This window comes from Doryrhamphus excisus, linkage group LG8 (genome assembly GCF_037039965.1).
Source record: "Doryrhamphus excisus strain RoL-2023G ecotype Guam linkage group LG8, RoL_Dexc_Guam_v1.1, whole genome shotgun sequence".
Lineage (NCBI taxonomy): Eukaryota > Metazoa > Chordata > Actinopteri > Syngnathiformes > Syngnathidae > Doryrhamphus > Doryrhamphus excisus.
The window spans coordinates 2,989,208-3,010,149 of NC_136364.1; the positions used below are offsets into that span (position 1 = coordinate 2,989,208).

General features: G+C 44.0%; 1 protein-coding gene across 4 annotated transcripts in view; it reads left to right on the forward strand.

The window, feature by feature from the left end:
• The window catches only part of LOC131134774 (neurobeachin-like), a 189,633-nt gene that overhangs the window by 59,558 nt on the left and 109,133 nt on the right, over positions 1-20,942 (forward strand). For 3 of the 4 annotated variants that reach the window (XR_013627937.1, XM_078792628.1, XM_058080376.2), the window contains exons 19-32: positions 43-124; positions 1,007-1,130; positions 1,857-2,049; positions 2,805-3,752; positions 4,914-5,116; positions 5,207-5,360; positions 6,039-6,213; positions 6,837-6,964; positions 7,168-7,275; positions 7,428-7,581; positions 8,405-8,813; positions 14,502-14,644; positions 15,531-15,678; positions 17,149-17,276. Coding sequence is in view for 3 of the 4 variants with exons in the window: in XM_078792628.1 (XP_078648754.1) it covers positions 43-124; positions 1,007-1,130; positions 1,857-2,049; positions 2,805-3,752; positions 4,914-5,116; positions 5,207-5,360; positions 6,039-6,213; positions 6,837-6,964; positions 7,168-7,275; positions 7,428-7,581; positions 8,405-8,813; positions 14,502-14,644; positions 15,531-15,678; positions 17,149-17,276 (3,097 nt within the window). In the remaining variant the exon portion in view is untranslated. The remainder of the gene's footprint in view (positions 1-42; positions 125-1,006; positions 1,131-1,856; positions 2,050-2,804; positions 3,753-4,913; positions 5,117-5,206; positions 5,361-6,038; positions 6,214-6,836; positions 6,965-7,167; positions 7,276-7,427; positions 7,582-8,404; positions 8,814-14,501; positions 14,645-15,530; positions 15,679-17,148; positions 17,277-20,942) is intronic. The other variant, XM_058080378.2, reaches the window with a different exon arrangement.

Below are 20,942 nucleotides of genomic sequence, written 5' to 3' on the forward strand. Positions count from 1 at the left end.
AGCGAGTGGGCATGACCATCTTCTTGCTTCCTTCCACATTAGATTCTGACGGAGCAGGTGTGCACGCAGGTGGTCCACAAACCCCACCCTGAGCCTGACTCCACCATCAAGATTCAGAACCCGAGTAAGACTATTGTTATTAAATACACACATAATATGGAGGTAGAGAAAAAAGATGCTTGTTGATTGCAGCATGGGCAAATTACTTATTCTATATTGCTTTGATGATTGCCTTTTTGAATTTTATTTTGTTCAAGCATGCACAGCATACACCATGGCACAGTACAAAAATTCTCTCTGATGACAGACATAAACATCTCACATTTTTTACATTGAATTCATTAGTCCCCACTACCATGAGCAATACTGTGCTGTGAACATAAAGATAAGCTATTTTGTGTCCGAGGTCAGCAGATAAGTTTGGTCCCTCAGTTGTCCCTCAGTTAGTGTCACAAGGTTGGACTTTAACAGCAAAACGTACTCTAACCAAATAAATTATTCCCATAAGAAATTATTTAAATCCAATCAATGTTGCAGTAAGCAAGATTTTCTAGAAGTACGTTTTTATATTTTTACATGCATAAAACGGTGACAAGTGAGTATACAGTAAATGTGTATAAATGAGGAATAAAACAGATAAATTGACATTTGCTTTGACTTCTCTAACTGAACACTTGATTGACAAATATGGCAATGTAACAGCGTCACCTACAATCACAGAGCTCTGCTATGAGTTATTTCCTGAATTGAATAGTGTTTCTTACTTTATTTATCAAAATAATGCCACTTGCAACTTTCTTCATTTTGCAACCGTGATTCAAAGAAAAGCAGACTTAATTGTGTAATTGTGTGTGTGTTAGTGAGCAAACGTAACCACAAAATACGCTAACCGAGGTTGCACTGTATTGGGGAATTTTCTTCCTATTCGAAGTATATATGGCCTTGGAAGAGGTCTAAGTGCTCTCTCTCTCTCTCTCTTTTGTGTTGTTTGTCCATTTACTAAAAGTGATCCTCAAAGTGATAGCGACTTTATTGAAGAACTCTGCTCCCGGCCCAGAGCTGATGGAAATCCGCCGCCTCTTCCTTTCTGACATGATCAAACTGTTCAGCAGCAGCCGAGAGAACAGACGGTAAGCAGTTAGCGGAACTTCCTATCACATGGCCTGCCTCTATCAATTATCTTCTTGATTGTGTCGAGGGAGGAAAGACGCAGGATTTTTGATGGACTACAGATTGATGACCAATCATCCTCAAGCAAGCATGTTTTCTTTCATAAATGTGTCTCACTTAGCATTATTTTGTTTTTAAACAATATTTACAAAGAGCGTAACAATACAATATACATCTTGAAGTCTAGTTCCAAGGTTGGAAGTAGCAAAGGTAGTGCAACACAGCAGCCGTCTGTTGACATAAAGCTGTCTTTTCTTGCATGTTTAAATTTTAAATCATCATCATTTGTCAGAAGTAAACAAGTCTTGTTAAAATACTAATAATGCACTGGTATCCTGTAACCAAGACGTTGCCCTCCCCCAAGGCTGAATAGTCTTGCTTTAAGGCCTCAAGCTGTTCATTGGAAATAATAAAGCAACTAATTGGCAGCTTCCCCCTGATGCTGCTTTTCTTTCTGCCCAATGTTCTTGTCTCTTTTGACAACTTCATTTGTTAATTTGGTGTTTTTCTTCTTCTCTAGTCAATTTAATGTATAAACAAGTCACACCACAAGAATTAAGAGTTAATTCAGACATGCCTGATAATAATGGGTTGTAATGGCTTCTTTAAAGACAGCAATATTTACTGAGTGCTTGTATACAGTGTGACACATAATGCAAATGGCCCAAATGTCCTTCCTATTGCAGATGCTTGCTTCAGTGCTCTGTGTGGCAGGACTGGATGTTTTCTCTGGGATACATCAACCCCAAAAATGTAGAAGAGCAGAAGATCACAGAGATGGTCTACAACATTTTTCGTATTTTGTTGTACCACGCCATTAAGCATGAGTGGGGAGGCTGGCGTGTATGGGTGGACACCCTCTCCATCGCCCACTCAAAGGTGAGATAAACAGGTGATATTTGGCTACGTGAGATGGGTCAAATTCTTCTTATTATTTTTATTTTGCCCATCATTCCCGATCCTTATGTGAAACATGCACTTTTTTTTCTTTCATATTTTCTATCTGTGCATTATAACACAAGGAAACTAGTTAATTTGAGCTAGCTTACAATGTTGTAATTTCGGTTATGCAGCCCCGTTTTAAAAAAGTAAACAACAAAACAAAAAACATTACATTGTTCGATATACAATCTATGATCATGATCCTGCCGTATTTTGATAGCACTACTGAAACTTCTTTTCTCTGAACATTGATACACATACTTCAGTCAACAACACCAACAGCAGCGACAATGCTTATGATGTCCATTCTCATTGGGATGAGCGTCTTCCAGCACAAGACGTGTGCTCCAGTCCTCAGGTAAAAAATGCAGACGGCAAACAAGCATCTTGTTGAGTCTTTGTAGCGAAATTGAGAGCTAGGTATCCACTCTTCTATCTGTGAATGATGCGGAGACTAGCGATTTGTGGTGCGTCGTGTTAGTTTGCTGGTATCAATACGCCGAGGAAAACAGTTTTGGTAGTGTTTTAAATCATCAAAATATGACAAGGTACTACAACTATTAAATGTTATCATCAGTGTATGTGTGAATGATGGGCAAAATTCCCCCAAAAAGTGCAGTTCCCCTTTAAAGGAGCTTTTGCATTGGACCTCTTATTGACTTGTACCAAATTGTGTATAAAATGTTGTACAGGTGACATATGAGGCACACAAGGAGTACCTGGCAAAGATGTATGAGGAGTACCAGCGTCAAGAAGAGGAAAACATCAAGAAAGGCAAGAAGGGTTTGGTCAGCACCATCTCAGGTCTGTCAGCTCAGACCTCTGGCATCAAAGGTGCGGTTGAGATGGGAGAAATAGATCGAAACTCCCAGTCGCCGGGAAGCCAGGGGGACAATGATGGTGTGGATTCCCGGAACCTTCTAGCTGAAGGTCGGGGTCCAGAGGCAGGTCAGAATTCAGGAGATGGTGTTAGCGTTGAAGCCCAGCACCTTCTCGTGGACATCAAGGCTGAGAAGGTGGAGGCCACAGAGGTGAAGATGGACGACATGGACACTCCGGGAGGCTGTGAGAATGTAGCGCTAATGGAGGTTGACTCCCTGCTGGACAATGTTTACTGTGCCGCAGTGGGGAAGCTGAGCGGTGACCTCAGCAGCGTGCTGCTGCCAAAGAGCACCATGGACGACCAGAGCACACCTCCTCTCATCACACTGGATGATGACAAAGACGGCATCCCACACAGCAACAGCTTCTTGTTCTGCAAGGCCAACATGGAAGGTGCATTGCTGCCTGACTTGAATCCAGCTCAACCTTTAGTGCCATCCAGCCCAGAACCTTCACATGCCTCCAGTGCTGGCAGTGAACTGGGCCTGCTGGTTCACATGACTGGTAGCTCAGCCTTTGCCTCCTTACCCAACATTTTGGAAAAGGATGACTTTGGGAGTTTGGCAGCATTGGGCAGTATTAACCATGTGACTCCTGCTCAAGTTGAGGCATCCTCTTTCTCCACAAGTCCAGAGGCTGTGGCGCCCTCTGAAGGTGACATTTCAGCTGGCTGGAGCAGGAATACCGTTAATGTGAATGTCACAAGCAATGCCTCAGATGGAAATGAAAAGAAGATTCAGACAACCGCTACCACACAGGTTAGAATCCGTTCTACTTCAATGCTGAGAGACCGGCATTCCCAAAAATACAGTAAATTCTCTAGCCAGGTTCAGGCATTATTATTATTATTTTAAGAGGTGATAGATATATGGTTATTTTCTTGTGATATAAACTGTGTATATATCCTAATTATAACACCTTCCTTTTTGATTTCAAGAATCTGGAGTGCATTCGGAAGTGGAAAATAATTCATAACCCTTTTTGATCACATGGTCATTCATGAACAATTATATTGCACAACAAAGCTGCAACAAAACCAATGTTTTGTTAATGGTAAGGAGCTAATCAAAAACTGGTAAACAACAGTGCAACACGTGTAGCATGCTTGAGCCTCACACTAACAACCGAGTACCACAATTTGAAAGTGCATACAGAGCTAGATAAAGCTCCTGAATGCTGAACACTTATGACACTCCAACTGCAGCTACTTCCACCTTGTGGGGTTAATAAAAACTACATCAGGAGGTTTCTTACAGCCACAGCTGCTAATGGCAATGTTTCTTGACCCAGCACTAATTAGAGACTTCAGCCGTTATTCGCTTCTGTAGACCACTATGGACTACATGTGGTGGTTAATTGAATAGACGGTATCCCATAAAATGCCAGTTGGTGGAGGTTTAGAGTCAAAGGCGAGGAAGGACGCCCATGTTGGTAAACATTCCAGGCAGCGCCACCGAGCTGCAATACGCAAGCATTTATTCCGCAACGGCAAATGCAAGCTTTAGTAGAGGTGAGGCTTTTTGGGGACAGACTGGGTCACTAATGGAAAACCAGAGGGAATTTATTTTAGAACATTGTTTTGCTGTCATGAAAACGCAGCCACTTTTAACAGCCTTTTTGCAGTGTCCTGCTGACTCATTCATTTGGTGTTTATCGGTCACATTGAGGTTATTTTGTTTTTTTATTGAGGCGCCTTGGAGGTGTGGATGGGGGGGTCATGTGAGGGCTCATCTTGGGAGGAGTCATCTTTCATTGTGAATTGAATGCATTGTAATTTCTCATGTAGGCTTGCACATTCCCAACAGGAGTATGTTGTGAATAACTGGCCTACATGCGGCCTCTCACTTGTTTGCTCATGGCGGTTTTTATGTACTGTATTTTAGTACTTATTTGTGTATTTGTGTTTACGTCCCCTCCAGAGTCTAAATGGCCGCCTAACCACTCCAGTGGAGAGTGTGGACTTCAGAGGCGCGCCCATGTCTGAAGACCAGCGGCGACAGTTTAGCCCAGGACCTCGCACCACTATGTTCCGCATCCCAGAGTTCAAATGGTCAGCCTTGCACCAGAGACTGCTGGCCGACCTGCTCTTTGCCCTGGAGAGTGACGTCCATGTATGGAGAAGGTGCGTTTTAATGTGACACATATATAGCTGATTTTTCTGCAATATGTTGGCAAATGACAATCCTGTTTGTTTCCCACTCTCCCACCATAGCCACTCCACCAAGTCCGCCATGGACTTTGTCAACAGCAGCGAAAACATCATTTTTGTCCACAACACCATCCATCTCATCTCACAGATGGTGGACAACATCATCATCGCTTGCGGGGGAATCCTTCCCTTGCTCTCAGCTGCCACCTCTCCCTCTGTAAGTGTAGCGCTGCATCCTCACGACTATGGTGTTATAGTGCCATCTAGTGGATATCTAGATGGATGAAGTTATACCTCCAAAATGAGGCTTTGTTTGTATAACCTTGGCTTTTTGTTTGTTAGTTAGATAAATGCACAATTCATCTTTTAATATCTTGGTAATGGGCCGAAATTCCACTTTTTACAGTTTGTCGGGCATGTTCCGCAATTTCCTTAATATTTCAGGACTAATACATGAATCTAGTAAATGGCAGAATGAAGTTATGTGCAGGAGATGTTTATTCATATAATTTAGTGCTCATCCAAATTAAGTCTCTGCTCTATTGAGTACGACGTAATTAGTGTAATCGTGCTTGTTTTATTAATGCTTTAAAGAAAAAATGGTTTCTTGTTTGCCTTCCTAGCGTGCCAAGGTAAGTCATCCTGCTGCTTTAATTAGTTTAATTTTAATTAGTTTAAAATGACTTCAAGTCAAATATAATTGAATCAATATTATTATGAAATATGTACAAAGCGATTAAGCACATGCTGTTTTTTTTCCCCCTCCCAAGTTTTATAACGAACACTATACCATCAGAAACTGGGAAATGACACTCTAACAGTCCTGCAGACACTCAGCGATAAATTGTTTGTTTTTTAATTACAGTTATTGACTTGTCTTCTGTCATCCACGAAGGTGGAGAACATCGAGGCCATGCAGGGCATGTCCTCCGAGACCGCCATCACATTCTTGTCCCGTCTGATGGTCATGGTGGACGTGCTGGTCTTCTCCAGCTCACTCAACTTCAGTGAGATCGAGGTGGAGAAAAACATGTCTGCCGGCGGCCTGATGCGTCAGTGCCTGCGACTCGGTAAGCTTACCACGACCGATGTGACGTAACAATTCCACTGTGGCTTCTGAAAAACGTTTGACCAAGCGGGGTAATTTGTCCTGTGATGGGAGCACGAGCACTGCAAGGAGTGTCGGCATCATCACTGGAATATGAATAAGCAAAGGGAGCAATGTACAGTGCAATCAGGAACTCTTTGCACATCACGCACCTTCTCACAGGTCATTTGGGCATACTGTGGTGTCTGTTTAAACATTTGATGGTGTTGCTTTAAAACGTCTCTACTTGCATTCATATAATTGGATTAAAAGCCAATTTGGACATGACAGCATGTCTATATCAATTTTTCAATGTGTGACTGTTTTTCTGGGTTACTCCGTATGATTTTAAAAAAATAGAGGCGGGGAGAAAAAAAGGCGTCACACTGTCTTGGCTGCAAACATTTTAATTTGTCAGCAGAGGCTCAGCCGTAAAATCGTTCTGGCTGCTGATTTCACTCCCACTTTCTGTGGCAGCAGCCTGAAACAGAAGGTCATCACAGGGCCCTGATTACTTTCAAAGAGGTCACACGTTATCAACACTGCATTTCCTTTCAACTGGGATGACTGTCTCTTTGTATGGTGTGTTCGTGTGTGTGTGCTCAGTGTGTTGCATGGCTGTGAAGAGCTGTCTGGAGTGCAGGCAGAGACACACAGACTTGGGGAAAAAGATGTTTGTTCCAAACAACAACAAATGCCAGGAAATTCTGCCAAATGCAGTGACCCCCAGCAAGGTACAAAACATTGTCAGCCAAAACCATTTGGCTTTTGCTGTTTGTGTACAATAGTAGTTTGCCTTATGCCTAGCTTGTGTTTTCAGCCATTCCGTCGTGTTCAATACGCATTTTTCTCCTATTACTTTGCAAATGATGTATGTTCCCTTAGTGTTTTGTGTAAAAGCAAAATAAACCTATCACATTTTGTCTTTCTGCTTTAGACTATTTTAGAAAGCCTTCATAGTAATGTGTCTCCCATCAAGGACCCTGATCAGCTCCTGCAGGATGTGGACATCAACCGTCTGCGTGCGGTAGTGTTTCGTGACGTGGTGAGTATGTCAGTCAGTAAGGATATGAACTGGCACTTCATTAGGTACATCTGCAATGTATAAGGAGCTGATTCAGAGCAAGAATGTAAAAGAAACTGTATTTGTGGTGTCACCTTCAAGTATAGACCAGTCTTTATTATTTTCCACTGCAGGACGACAGCAAACAAGCTCAATTTCTGGCTTTGGCCGTGGTCTACTTCATCTCAGTCCTCATGGTCTCCAAGTACCGAGACATCCTGGAACCACAACGCGAGACTGCCAGGACAAGCAACATGCACCAGGAGATCGACTCATCGACCATCACAGGTAAGTGTCCTCGCATCCTCGTCCGAGCATCCGGCAGCTTTGTGTAACTCTGCATGCACTCTCAAAATGTCAGTTGAACGACTCAGGTGTTAGCGTGAAACTCTTGGGTGTTCTATTTGTAATACTGTTGTTTACAATAAATTCATCGGCAGTATTACTTGCTGAGGGGTTTACTCCTTATTGCAAATATAACGCTGGTTCTGCTGCTGCTTTTGTTCATAAATGACCATGTGACCACTAGGTAACGCCACCACACGTGAACTTAGCTTAAAATTCACTTGGAATGCATTAGAAAATCCAAAGATTTTCAGCTGGGATACATTTTGCTCATCTATGCCCAGGCATATATGACGAAATGTACAAAAATATGACAAAGGACACAAAGCATGAAGATGTAAAGCAAGGCGAAGGCCAGTGTGTTTTTTTTTTGGGGGGGGGGGGTGGCAATGGATCCCTGGCTGGTTATTTTCAGTGTCATCTGTCAGTGGCCATTAGGCAAGCAATCTTCCAGAGGAGAATGGGATCATAGAGGTTGTTGGAAGCAAAGAGAGGCACATTGCCGCTTTTATATATTTCACCAGAAAATGGGGGAATTTTCCCCGGCTGAGAGCGGCAAATGATTGTCTGGGAACTGAGATGACTCGTAGGCTAAAGTCGGCCACGCTGACCTCATTGGGGGAGCCTAATACAACTATAATATGCCAAATAGAGTGTCCATTAACTGCATAATACAGTCAGTATAATGACATAAGATGTGAATGAGCATTTTTAGTTTTACTCATGTTTTTAGCACGTCATGTTCCTGTATGCTTGTCTGCTGCAGAACCACCACAGACGTTTACCAACAGCAGTGACCACTCTTCACCACCAGAGGAGCCATTCATTCCCCATGCAGACTCAACTATCAGAACAGAGCAGGTCATCAGCGCTGTTAATGGATCTGACCCGGGCTGTGGGACAGGAGGGCCAGACGCAATGAGTAAGCTCTTATCAGGCCTGGCGAAGACGTCCCTGCAAGGTCTGTCTGAGCAGCCAACTGTGGAGGTGATGAAGCAGCTGCCGCCTTCCTCCTCTGCCCTCGCTAACAAGGGGCTCAATGTTAAGGAGATTCTGAAGAGCCTGGTGGCACCGCCTGTGGAGGGCGTGGAGGCTGGACTTGAGCCGGTGTCCTGCCCGGACCCTGCCGTCAAGGCCCAAACCTTTCTGCCCATGCAGTTTCACTCCTTTGACAGGTATGCAGTACAGACACACAGGGATTTTCATCAGCAATGTGATTTAAAAAAAAAATAATAATAACGTGCTATCGGTTCCTTGTACAAACGGAGCAGGAGTCTGGTTCGCATTGTCAGTAGTAAGTCGAGCCTGTTTCCGGTAAATGTTGGCCTCAGCCAAGGCTGCCCTTTGTCATAATTCTGTTCACACTTTTCATGTGGCCTCTTTGGGCTGCGACCTTCAGCGTTTACTGGGACGGTTTGCATCTGAGTGTGAAGCGTCTGGGATGAGACTCAGGACCTCCAAATCAGAGGCCATGGTTCTCAGTCGGAGAAGGGTGGAGTGCTCCCTCCGGGTTAGGAATGAGGTCCTGACCCAGGTGGAGGAGTTTAAGTATCTCGGGGTCTTGTTCACGAGTGAGGGAATGTGGGAGCGTGAGGCCGACAGACGGATCGGTGCAGCCTCGGCAGTAATGCGGACGCTGTACCGGACCGTTGTGGTGAAAAGAGAGCTGAGCCGGAGGGCAAAGCTCTCAATTTACCGGTCGATCGATGTTCCCACCCTCACCTATGGTCTTTGGGTCATGACCGAAAGAGTGAGATCGCGGACACAGGCAGCTGAAATGAGTTTCCTCCGTAGGGTAGCTGGACTCACCCTAAAAGATCTCAGTCATCCGGGAGGGGCTCAGAGGAGAGCCGCTTCTCCTTCACATCAAGAGGAGTCAGTTGAGGTGGCTCGGGCATCTAGTCCGGATGCCTCCTGGACGCCTCCCTGTTCCGGGCATGCCCAGCCGGGAAAAGGCCCCGGGGCAGACCTAGGACTGGAGGGATTATGTCTCACAGCTGGGAACGCCTTGGTGTCCTACCAGTGGAGATGGATGAGGGGACCGGGAGGTCTGGGCTTCCCTACTAAGACTGCTGCCCCCACGATCTGGACCAGGATAAGTGGAGGAAAATGGATGGATGGATTGAAAAAAAAAAAAAAAAAAAAAGCTTTTTCTATACTTGTCCTGTTAAGGGTCACATTGTTAGAGGGGGCTAGAGTTGCTGTTGAAAAACTACAATTTCAGCTACAAACATATCTTCGTTCCCCCACAGTGATTTATTATTATAAGAAGTCCCACATAATTTTATGTCATCCCACAATTTGAAGTGTGATGCCCAAAATCTCGCCTTGATGCTGAAATTCAGAATATTTAAAAGCGCTTTTAGCAAGCCCTACTGGGAACATGCTGTTTTATGTCTGAAGCTTCAATGCTAATGAGCTGTTTTAGAGCTGTTACTAATGATGTGTGTCTCAAAGAAGTGCTATTGTGCACTTTATTGACTTTGGATGTGATTCGTGGTGGACAACTATGTGCCATGTGGTCCTTGTACAAACGGGGCAGGAGTCTGGTTCGCATTGCCAGCAGTAAGTCGAGCCTATTTCCGGTAAACGTTTGCCTCCGCCGAGGCTGCCCTTTGTCACGATTCTGTTCACACTTTTCATGGACAGAATTTGTAGGCGAAGCGAGGCGTCGAGGGAGTCAGGTTTGGGGGCATTAGGATCTCATATCTGCTATTGACAATGTGGTGCTGATGGCCTCTTCGGGCTGTGACCTTCACCGTTCACTGGGACGGTTTGATGAGACTCACTTCCAAATCTGAGGCCATGGTTCTCAGGGTGGAGTGTTCCCTCCGGGATGGGAATGAGGTCCTGCCCCTGGTGGAGGAGTGTAAGTGTCTCGGGGTCTTGCAGTGAGGGAAGGTGGGATGGGGAGGTCTACAGTAATGCGGTCCCTGTACCATACCTTCGTGGTCAAAAGAGAGCTGAGCGGGAAGGCAAAGCTCTCAATTTACCGGTCGATCTATGTTCGTGCCCTCACCTATGGTCATGAGCTTTGGACCTTGGACACGTTGGTGGGATTAAGTCTCTGGGAACGCCTGGGTGTCCTCCTGGTGGAGCTGGGGGAGGTGGCCGGAGCCCGGGAAGTCTGGGCTTCCCTACAGAGCCCCCGCGACCTGGACCCGGATAAGCGGAGGAAAATAGATGGATGGACGGACACATTATGCACTACTGATGGCTTGGCTTATGCCACATTGGGACATAAAAGATGGCCTCCACTGGAAGTACAGCAAGCCACCTAGCTAACCAATTAGCCTCCAATTTATTTATTCTAAATTTAAGAGGTTAAACTAAGTGGACTAGAAGGACAAAGTAAGAAGCCAAAAACCTGAAATGGGAGAACTTTTTTCACTGTCATGTCGGACTCTGGATCCATGTGCAGTGCAAGACCCCTCTCCTCTAGACATTACCATGGTAACCACATTAAAAAGTCAATTTTGCACAATAGGGGACCTTTAAAGAGTTTAATGAAATGCCGAAGCACTGACTAGTTCTGTGCGCACATTTCAAAGACATGAATCGATCATTACCATGTATGCTTGATTAATAGTCAAGGAAGAAATGCAGGTCACTCTAGCATAATCAAAAGTCCTCTCCACGAGCTGGGGACTACAATGGGGGAGACCTCACCTTCTAATGTATGCAGCCACTGAGGTGAGCTGATGAATAGGGGAGAGTATGTGGAAAGAAGATGGAGGGCAGGGGGGTCTCCAGGGTGTTGATGACAGATTAAACAGAAGCGGCCTCACGCCATGCGGCGCCCAGCCCTGTCGACCTCACAGCTCACAGCCCTAATGGGACGTGGCAGCTTGAAATGAGTTTCTACAGCCAAGAGTATCATTTTTGAAATGCTTTCACACAAACCGTCCCCAGCCACACATACGACTTTGTCCCCCCCACCCTGACTCTGGCCCCCAATTGGTAGTGTCTAATTGTTGGCCACCTGTCAGCCAAATGAGCTGCCAGCATGGACAGGCCTTTCATTCTGCTGTCAGGATGGCCATAGATTGGACATGACAACATCAAAAAACAAGAAAGCAGGGAGGCAAATGACTTGGTTGGCGAGTGTGTGTGGTTTCACCCTGCCATCAGGGGGGGGGGCACATTGCTCACTAAACCCCTAACCCACAATGTATTAGGAATGCTTGTGTGCACAATGCTTGTGCTATGGTGATCCATGGGGAATATTTGTAATACAGCACTTTATTACATTAGTCGGAATTGTTGCGCAATGTTTGTACAAGAGTGTTTGTGCGATGAGTACAGTGATGTACATTTCCTAATCATCAAATGAATCCAGGTGTAGTAAAGTACTAGGAATGCTGTGGTATAGACCAGCTGTAGTACAATACTGTACTAGGAATTCTTGTGAGTGCAGCACCGTGCCAGGAATAGTTGTGCAATGTCAGTGCAGTAAGTGTACTGTGTAAAAATGCAATTGTGCTATAGTCCAGTAGCAGTACAATACTAAGAATACTAATACAAAGGTAGAACTGTGATAACCGCATGTGTGCAATGGTGACGCTGTACTAGGAAGACTCGTACATTTGTAGTATCGGAGTGCACAAACTAAAATAATTATGTGTTAACAGTAGAGGTACATGTGCAATGATTCACAGTACTAGGAATACCCATTCAATGGTGGTATAGTACATATACCACCATTATATACCACTAGTGGTACTAATGAAAAGATCCTACTGTGCAATTGTGGATCTGAATTAATCTGCATGGTACACATGTGATGATTGTACAGTACTAGTATAGAAGTACATTACTTTTTGTACTTCTTGTGTAATAGCAGAACACTAGATGTACAGAACCCCTTGTTCGTAGTTGGAAAGTAATGGAAATATGTGTGCAATGATACTAGTCATAGCAACACTTGCGTAATGGTTGTACAGTAGTGATTGTGCAGTGACTCCTCCAAAATGAACTCTGTGAGGTTGTCTGCCACGACATATTCATCATAACCATAATGAAGCAACATAATTGGTTTGAATTGCCGCTTCCTCCTTTGTATTCCTAAATAAAACACTGCTAGATTAGATTAAATCCTCTGTTGGATGTGCAAAGGAAACATTTCTGCAGTTATGCTTTACAGCACACCAAATCTCCCTCTGCCTCAGACCTCATTAATATTCATTCCGAGATTAATCCTGGCTTTATTCCCCACAACTCAATTAAGACAATCCTATTAATAAAATATGCTCTAGATAATCTATACATTATTCATGAGCGCTTGGCTATTGAATTATTCATGGTTCACATTTTATCAACATCTTGCACATCTAATGTAACGCTCTCTACGCAGGCCGTTTTCCTCCAGCGGCTCACTCGCTCACCAGAGATGTTCTGATATCTGTCAATGATGTTTCACGCAGGAGAGCAGAACAAAGGTGTGCTAGATAAATGATACTTGTCATCAGTTTGCTTCAGAGCACCGTGTTATCTCTGCAAATGTGAATATTTTATGAAGCTTTCAAAGCCCCTGCTCTCTCTCTCTCAGTTTTGATCTGCTGCAAGGAGAAAAGAAAAACAGCAAAAATTTATGTAATTTTTGTTTTTATCATCAGGCAGAGCTCCAAATGTGTAACTTCATGTTTAGAATATACAGTAGGCACACATTGAATCCATAAAATACTTTAAACTTCAATTAAACGTAATTATTACCTGGGTGCTAATTGGAAACAATCGGTAATTGGAGAGACACTGTTACTTCTATTTAATTATATACAATATAACAATATATCAACATGTTTTAACTTCAATAATGATTGAGAAAGTGGGGAAGACAAACCCACTGATAATATGGTCATTTATAAACAAGTTGCACAACACAACACAGCACCAATCGGTCTTAGGAGCAAACGTTGTACATGATACTTGTGTTTTCTGACTGTGGATGATGGGCAAAATTCCTCATGATACAAAAATGACCTCTGGAAATTGTTTACAGCCACAGTTGTAAATTGTCTGTTTGATTTGTGTATTTATTTTTGTAGACCACCGCCTGACAACCATAAGAGACACAATGGTTAATCACACAGATGTGTTCATAATACATTTATCCTGTCTTGATTTAAATAAATAAGCAGTAGAACCCAGATCAGTTATAAAATTTTGCAGATAACTTATAAATGAACAATCATTGCGCCTGTGTCTTTAGGGTTGTGTCCACTAGGGAACAATACAGTTCTACATTATACGTTTTGGAGTCTTCTAAATGGGGACAAGTCATTCAGTGCTATTTTTTTTCCCACCAGCATCACAGACTACAGGATGATGAGGCTGTTTCAGAACTGATGACTTTCTCTCGACGTATCAATCTCTTCCTGCAACAGCCAACACTAAACAGAATGATTGTGTGTTGTCTCTCTTGAGGCTTTCCAGAGATCGGCCTCAGACGCCAACAGGCTTAGCTGGAGACCAAACAGGCCTGCCCAGACATTTTACAAAAACAACCTTAAGACCAAATACAGACATACGGAGGACAAAAACGTGACTTCTCTCTCCTGTCAGGGGAGCAAATAGTTCTTACATTCCGTTATCTTTAAAATGATCTTAAGGCATTTCCCAATCAGTGGTCCATGTGAAAAAACAGAACTTGAGCTTGATATCTGTATAGTAATAAACACTAATGGGGTCAGAGTTCTTCCCTAGATGACCCGCAGACGTCCTGCTGCTCACACAGGGCTTCCTTTTCCACTCTGGGAGGGCAGAGGTCCACCAGTAGCAAAAGAACACATGAAAAGGAAAGTGTAGTAGGTCATAGCTGACATCTTGCATGTGTAAATTTTGCGTTTTGTGTCTTTGGTCTACAGGAGTGTGGTGGTGCCTGTGAAGAGGCCTTCCCATGGAGGCCTCGCCGTCACTACAGTGGGTGGAAGTCCTTCTTCTGGCCTGTTGACCCCCAATATATTTGCTGCTGCCTCCGTGACCCCCAAAAGCATGATCAACACCATGGGTAAGTGTGGTTTAAGCTTAACTTATGTGCAACCACCCAAAATCTGCACTGGGTCAGATGTTTTCCACTAGATGGCGGTGTTTACTTTCCCAACAGCCTGCAGCTGCCTCACAATGCAAACCTTTGTTTCCGCCTCCAGAATTCCCCCTTATGCAACTAAATGAAACACTTCCATTGAAATATCGCTGGTAAATTGAGTATTTCCAGCACACTTTATACTTCTTTAAGCAACCTCAATGTCATGTCCATGGATTGAGGTTACAGCAGATGTCCAGCAGTCAAGTTATTTGAAAGCACACCTTCACTATCCACTATGAGAAGCTACTTTTTTTTTTTATTTTTTCGGAAAAAAAATCCCCTTTCCTCAATGAACTTTAACAGGCATGAGGCCAGTATTTCAATGCCAAAGGCATCCACCCAGACCTTGTGATCTCACATTGTTTGACCTTTCCCCTCCAGTGAGGGAGCCGAACACTAAACACTTGGGATTTATAATTATATAATTTCATAATATATATATAATATATAATTTTTACATCTGAAGCCGATGATTTTATTTCAGATTATCATTAGATCTTTATCTGTGCCATCTCTAAATCAGCTCAGGTTGCAGCTTGTTGTTTTTGTTCACACTGGCATAGAACTCATGCTGACTGCTACACTTCCCTGATAAGAGCCAGACTGGCTTTTGTCTGCATTGCATTCCTTTCTTCTTCTTAGCATCTGGAGGAGACATGGAATCAGTCAACACATCTCAGTGCAGTGGCACAACTCTGTTTATGACCGTTAACCTGAATAATGAAAGGTTCATTTCTATGGCATAAAAAAGCATCCTTCATCATTACCTGCTCTTCATTTGCACTGTTGTTGTTGTTGTTGCGTGCAGGAGCTGTCGATGCCGCCGCCGCCGCCGCCGCCGCCACCTCCTCATCCACGCCCTCCTCCTCTGGTCTCGTCAATGGCGCCACTAGTAAGAATCTACCAGCTGTGCAGACAGTGGCGCCTATGCCTGAAGACACAGTTGAAAACATGAGGTGAATCATTTTCAAAATGCCATATTATTGGAATTTCATCATTCACCTCCACAATGAAAACTCACTAACCGAATCACCACACACCAATGAAGTGGCATCTCTTTGTGTGAGAGTGACCTTGACTCATCTCCTCTTGCTCTAATAGTTTGTGACAGCCCCACCCGAGAGCCCCATTCGTGTGTATTCCTCTAGACAAATAGAGGATCAGTTGCCATGGCAGCGGTGCCCGCTGTAGCCTTGTGTAACCCTGGGACTCAACGATGGCTCCATTTCATGGGCAAATGTGGCAAACATAGATGCAAAATCAGTGACAATAGATGTACTGTGGTTGGGCATCACAACCTCCAAGCACAGTAATAAGCATAGCAGAGTATGCATAAAATTCAAACAGTGCAAGTAGCTGTTAAAAGAGTCTCTGCTGCATCGTAGCAGAATTAAATTGGTGGTTAAAATAATGTCATTGGCCAATATTAGCCAGGAGCATTGCATTTGTCCACATATCCAGCAGTCTGTTTACTAATTACGCTTTACTGAACACAAATTAGAGAAAAATGAAAACATTTTAAGTTGTATAAAATCAGAAAATTAGGTTTGGGGGAAAGTTATACTATTATGGCACTGAAGTCATAATACAGTATTATGAAACAGTTTATTGAAAAGGAAAGTTTAAATATTTGGAAAAAAAAACCCTCAAAAGTGGGGGAAAAAAAGCCAAACGTTCATGCTGACGATACACTTTTTCACCTATATCACAAAGCTAAGATGCATTTTTTTCTTGAAATACACTCTATATCTGATGTGGCCCTGGGTAGAAAATTGTGGACATCCCTATGCTAGCCAGTGGATTGTTCTTATATATTCTGATGTCACAAAATGTCATTTGAAGTGAGTTGCATGCAGTCCCTTTAATTTAACAATATTTCTATTATGGTCCAAGTTTGCAGTGCTTCATTTGTAAGGTGTAGCCAAACATTTTTGTGACGTGTTGGGAAAATGACCCCCCCTTTTCTATGAGTCCAGCTCGGTGTTTTGCCCTCCAGCTTCGGTGCTATCTATGCTTGTATTGGTAGGATGGCATGACTCTCTAGTTGTCTGAGGCACTCTGATAACGTCAGGCTGCAGCATGTAAAGAGCTGAGCGCTTTAGAGATTAGGAAGTCCCTCTCTGGCCTCCAGTGACAGACATCCCATGTGGAAAAAAAGCCAGAGTGTTTCCCCAAAGAAACAAAGAACGCAAACAAGTACCTCAACAGCCACGAGTTGAGTGTGTTCACAGTGCGTGTTTTTTTTTTTTTTAAGTGATATAAACACTCCCTTATGGAACTGTACTCATGTGGACACCTCTTTTGGTTTTGTAGCCCCTAAAATGTGTCACTTACCTCAGCCCCCACCATTAAATCAACTTTGCATGTGTGTAACTGGTCGACCCATAAATCATTGTTAAATGTTCTTCCTCCTTTCCCCTCTGCAGTATTACATCAAAGCTGGAGAGAGCTTTGGAGAAGGTGGCACCCCTGCTGAGGGAGATTTTTGTGGACTTTGCACCCTTCCTGTCTCGCACCCTGCTGGGTAGCCATGGACAGGAGCTGCTGATAGAAGGTACGTACGTATGCTTATTTTACAGCAGGAGGAAAGGGCCACACCATTGGGTACACCTGCACACCCAAGTAAGGTCTATTGCAAGAGCTGTAGAACCTCAAAGTCAACACTGGGGGAAAAATACATCACTGAAGTTGCACAAAAACATAATAAAACAAATTTGATGTTTTGCAATACATCCCCATATCTTGTAATGTGCAGCATTTTACTTTTTCCTTGGCTTCTTTCCCCATCAACTGTGATGATGATAACCATAGAACAGGAATTTGAGTATATTAACACACATCTATTTCTTGGTGACTCCGTGTGATATGGCTCCCTTGTCAATAAAATGATGATATTAAAGGAGGAAGCATGTACAGTAGTATTCAGCATTTTACCACCTGCAGAACAGGAGTTTAACTATATTGTTCTGCATGTCATGTAAATGAGTCAGATGGGACAATCCAAGCATTTTCATGCCTTGGCAAAAGTCTGTCGTATTTTTAATTGTGTCCCTGTTTTGTACAGAGAGTTTAACCCCTTAACCAACTTGAGAAGTAGCTCTCGGTAAAAGAGCTCTTGTATAGTATATGATCACCCTAGATATCAAATGCAAGCCTAAGAATACACTTTACTGCACTGACTTGTTCAATTCCTGTGCTTTTGGTTTAGTCTTATTTTGAGCTTGTGGCGTTTTTAATGTTTCCAGCTTTTTCTCTGTGACCTTCTGTGTGTGTATCTCTTGCTTTTGTTTGGCATACTTTCACTCCATCGTGCAGCCACTACCGTCACTACCGCCAGAAGTACTACCTCGTTTATGTGAATATTTGCAAAGTTTTGGCCTCTGTGTGCAGTCTTGAGTGTGTGCGTGTGTGTGTTTGTGTGTGGCCTCCAGGCACTTGGCGAGACACAAAAATAATAACTCTGCCTTTGATTGATGCCAAACTGTGATCTTTTAACAAGAAGCTAAACCAATATTAGCTTCAGCGGTTTGTGTGGAGGACGAACGTGGACTAAAAACATCAGTAAGAGAGATGGTCTGATGCCACTTGACCCAGTTCTATGAAGCATATTTGTTTCATGTCCACTAAATGCATGCATTACCTCATTGCGGCCAGCATGATACTGATTGAATTTTTGCACTGTTTATTCTTTTGCAGCCGCATGTGCAGTTTAAAGTACCCATGTTATATTTTTTCCAAGCATTTTAAATAAGTCTTGGTGGTCCCACAATCTGTCCAAAATCTGGCCTTGATGCTGAACATGGCATTATGCTTTAATGCTAATGCAATAGTCACATGCAACAATGTAGCACATTTTAACAGCAGCATCATTAGCCTATTTGATGAAACGAGAAGTCACCGGCTCCATCGAGCAGGCCACTGACTTGCCCGGGTATAAGCTATAAGCTCTACTACAAGCTGAAGGGTAGGGCTGGACAATATACCAATATTTTCAGCATGATATCAAAAACAAGCATATCGTTCATATCAATATCAACTGGATTTGATGCGGAGGTCTCCATGTTTCAAGATGGTGCCACCCAAGTGCAAGCTAGTTACGGCAGCTCTGTATCTTCTGCTGCGTGTTTAGTGCTTTATTTATTACTTTCTTATTGTTTTTTGGCCATACCAATCCCTTAAGCAAGTGTGCAGCTGTGGATGTTTGCTCCATTGTTTACACTCGAGAGCAGCTGTTAGCTTTGAGCACCCCTTCGCTATGCCAAATGACCGCAGAGTCATCATCCACATCTCTGCTGGCTGCATAGTGGGAGTGAACAGTGAAAAGACGGTATAAAGGTTGCTGTTTACCATCGATCGTCATGGTGAACGTGAGATGGAAGCGCTAACGGTGCTAACTCAGCAACAGAGATCTGAGTTTTGGTCCATATCGCACAGCCCTAACGAGGGGGCCAATCACAGCAGAGGGGGCGTGCCCAGAAGTGGGCTGTAGGTGGAATAAATTGAAACAGATGGTTTTGGAAAGCTAACAAAACACAGCTGGAATAGGTGCAGATTCTGGAAGATATCAAACATTTTCTGCGCGAGTTATCTTGTGTAGCTGCGCTATAGGGGTCCACAACTCAATACAAAGGGCCGGAAATGAGCATAATGATCTTTAAAGATATGTAGCAAAGCCTGTTTTTTAATGGCAGTGTTGGGCTTTTACAGGCTGGAGGGCCAAGCATTACTGTCACGTGTGCCTTTATAATTTACTGGTCGACCTACTGTATGCCCTTACATTGAATTCTTCAGTCAATATCGGTAGAAATGAGAATTGTTGTTGTTCTCACATTGATGCAAATAGTCGTGTTTGTTATGTGCTTGTGCGTGTTCCCTGTTGCAGCTTGTGTGTGTGTGAGTCAAGGGGGGTTGGGAACTGAAGAGTCAGGTAGCATAGCCTCGACAAGTGTGAATATGTGTGTTAGCCCTTCACTCAAATCTGTCAGCAGACTGACCAAGCTGACAAACTGGAGAGCGGAGCATGAGATTTGTCAGTGGTACCCCCCCCCCCCACCTCACCACCAACAAGGTGGCAAGATAGACAGCTACCTTCTCTGCTTCCGAGACGTGCAACCACACATGGATTGCAAATATTTATCTAATCTGTGGTAATCTTTACCAGTTGTGGAGTTTGCCAAACTCCTTCCTTCCGTGTCTTGCAGGCTCCTGCGAAGGCAAAGCAGACAGTTGAAATACTGTGCTGCAGTGCAAAGGCGCTCTATTTACGAGTAATTACCAGCCATCCATCACCCCTAAGATTAGCCCCCTTGTGCCCCTTGTGCCCTTTTTTGCCTCACCCTCGCCCCTCACTTCCCCTCCCTCTCCCCCTGCAGACATGCGGTCGCTGCGGCAATTACGCTGAGTGCACCCTGAGCTCCGCGCCATAGCATGCCGGCCGAGGCCCTCGTGTGAACACTGCTGCTGTTGTGACGGCCGCTGCCTGCCTGTGCGCTGTCCCCCTGCGTGGCACGTCAACCCCCACAATGCCACATTCACCCCACCGCCTTAACCCCTGGCGCTGTTTACAGGAAAGGACTGGCAGGCCGCGTTTAAATAGAACGCATTTAGTTTGTCCACCAGCGTGAGGCCAGGGTCAGTTGGCCACCTGACTCCCGCGTCACAGCGGACTGACTTATGTGGCGGTGTGTCACTGCTGTAACAAGAGGTCGCCCATGCCCCCCCCCGCCCGTACAAGAGAAGGGTCATTTCCTCTCAGAAGGTTTACAGTCTGCTCCTTTTGGGCTGCCTCTGCGAGGATGAATAGAAACGGATGTACAAAAGGCAGTGCAAATGTATCAATAGCATATTTCATGGGTTCTCAACCTGGGACCCACTTTTCGTACCAAAGCCATCATTTAAAAAAAATATACATAGTCAAGTACTAACGGCACCCTAACCAAGCATTATTCATTCATTCATTTTCTACCGCTTATCCTCACGAGGGTCGCGGGGGTGCTGGAGCCTATCCCAGCTGTCTTCGGGCGAGAAGGCACATATAGACAAACAACCATTCACACTCACATTCATACCTATGGACAATTTGGAGTCGCCAATTAACCAAGCATGTTTTTGGAATGTGGGAGAAAACCGGGGAGAACATGCAAAAAGAGATTGAACTCAGGTCTGTGAGGTCTGCGCGCTAACCACTCGACCGCCGTGCAGCCAACCATGCATTAATTCC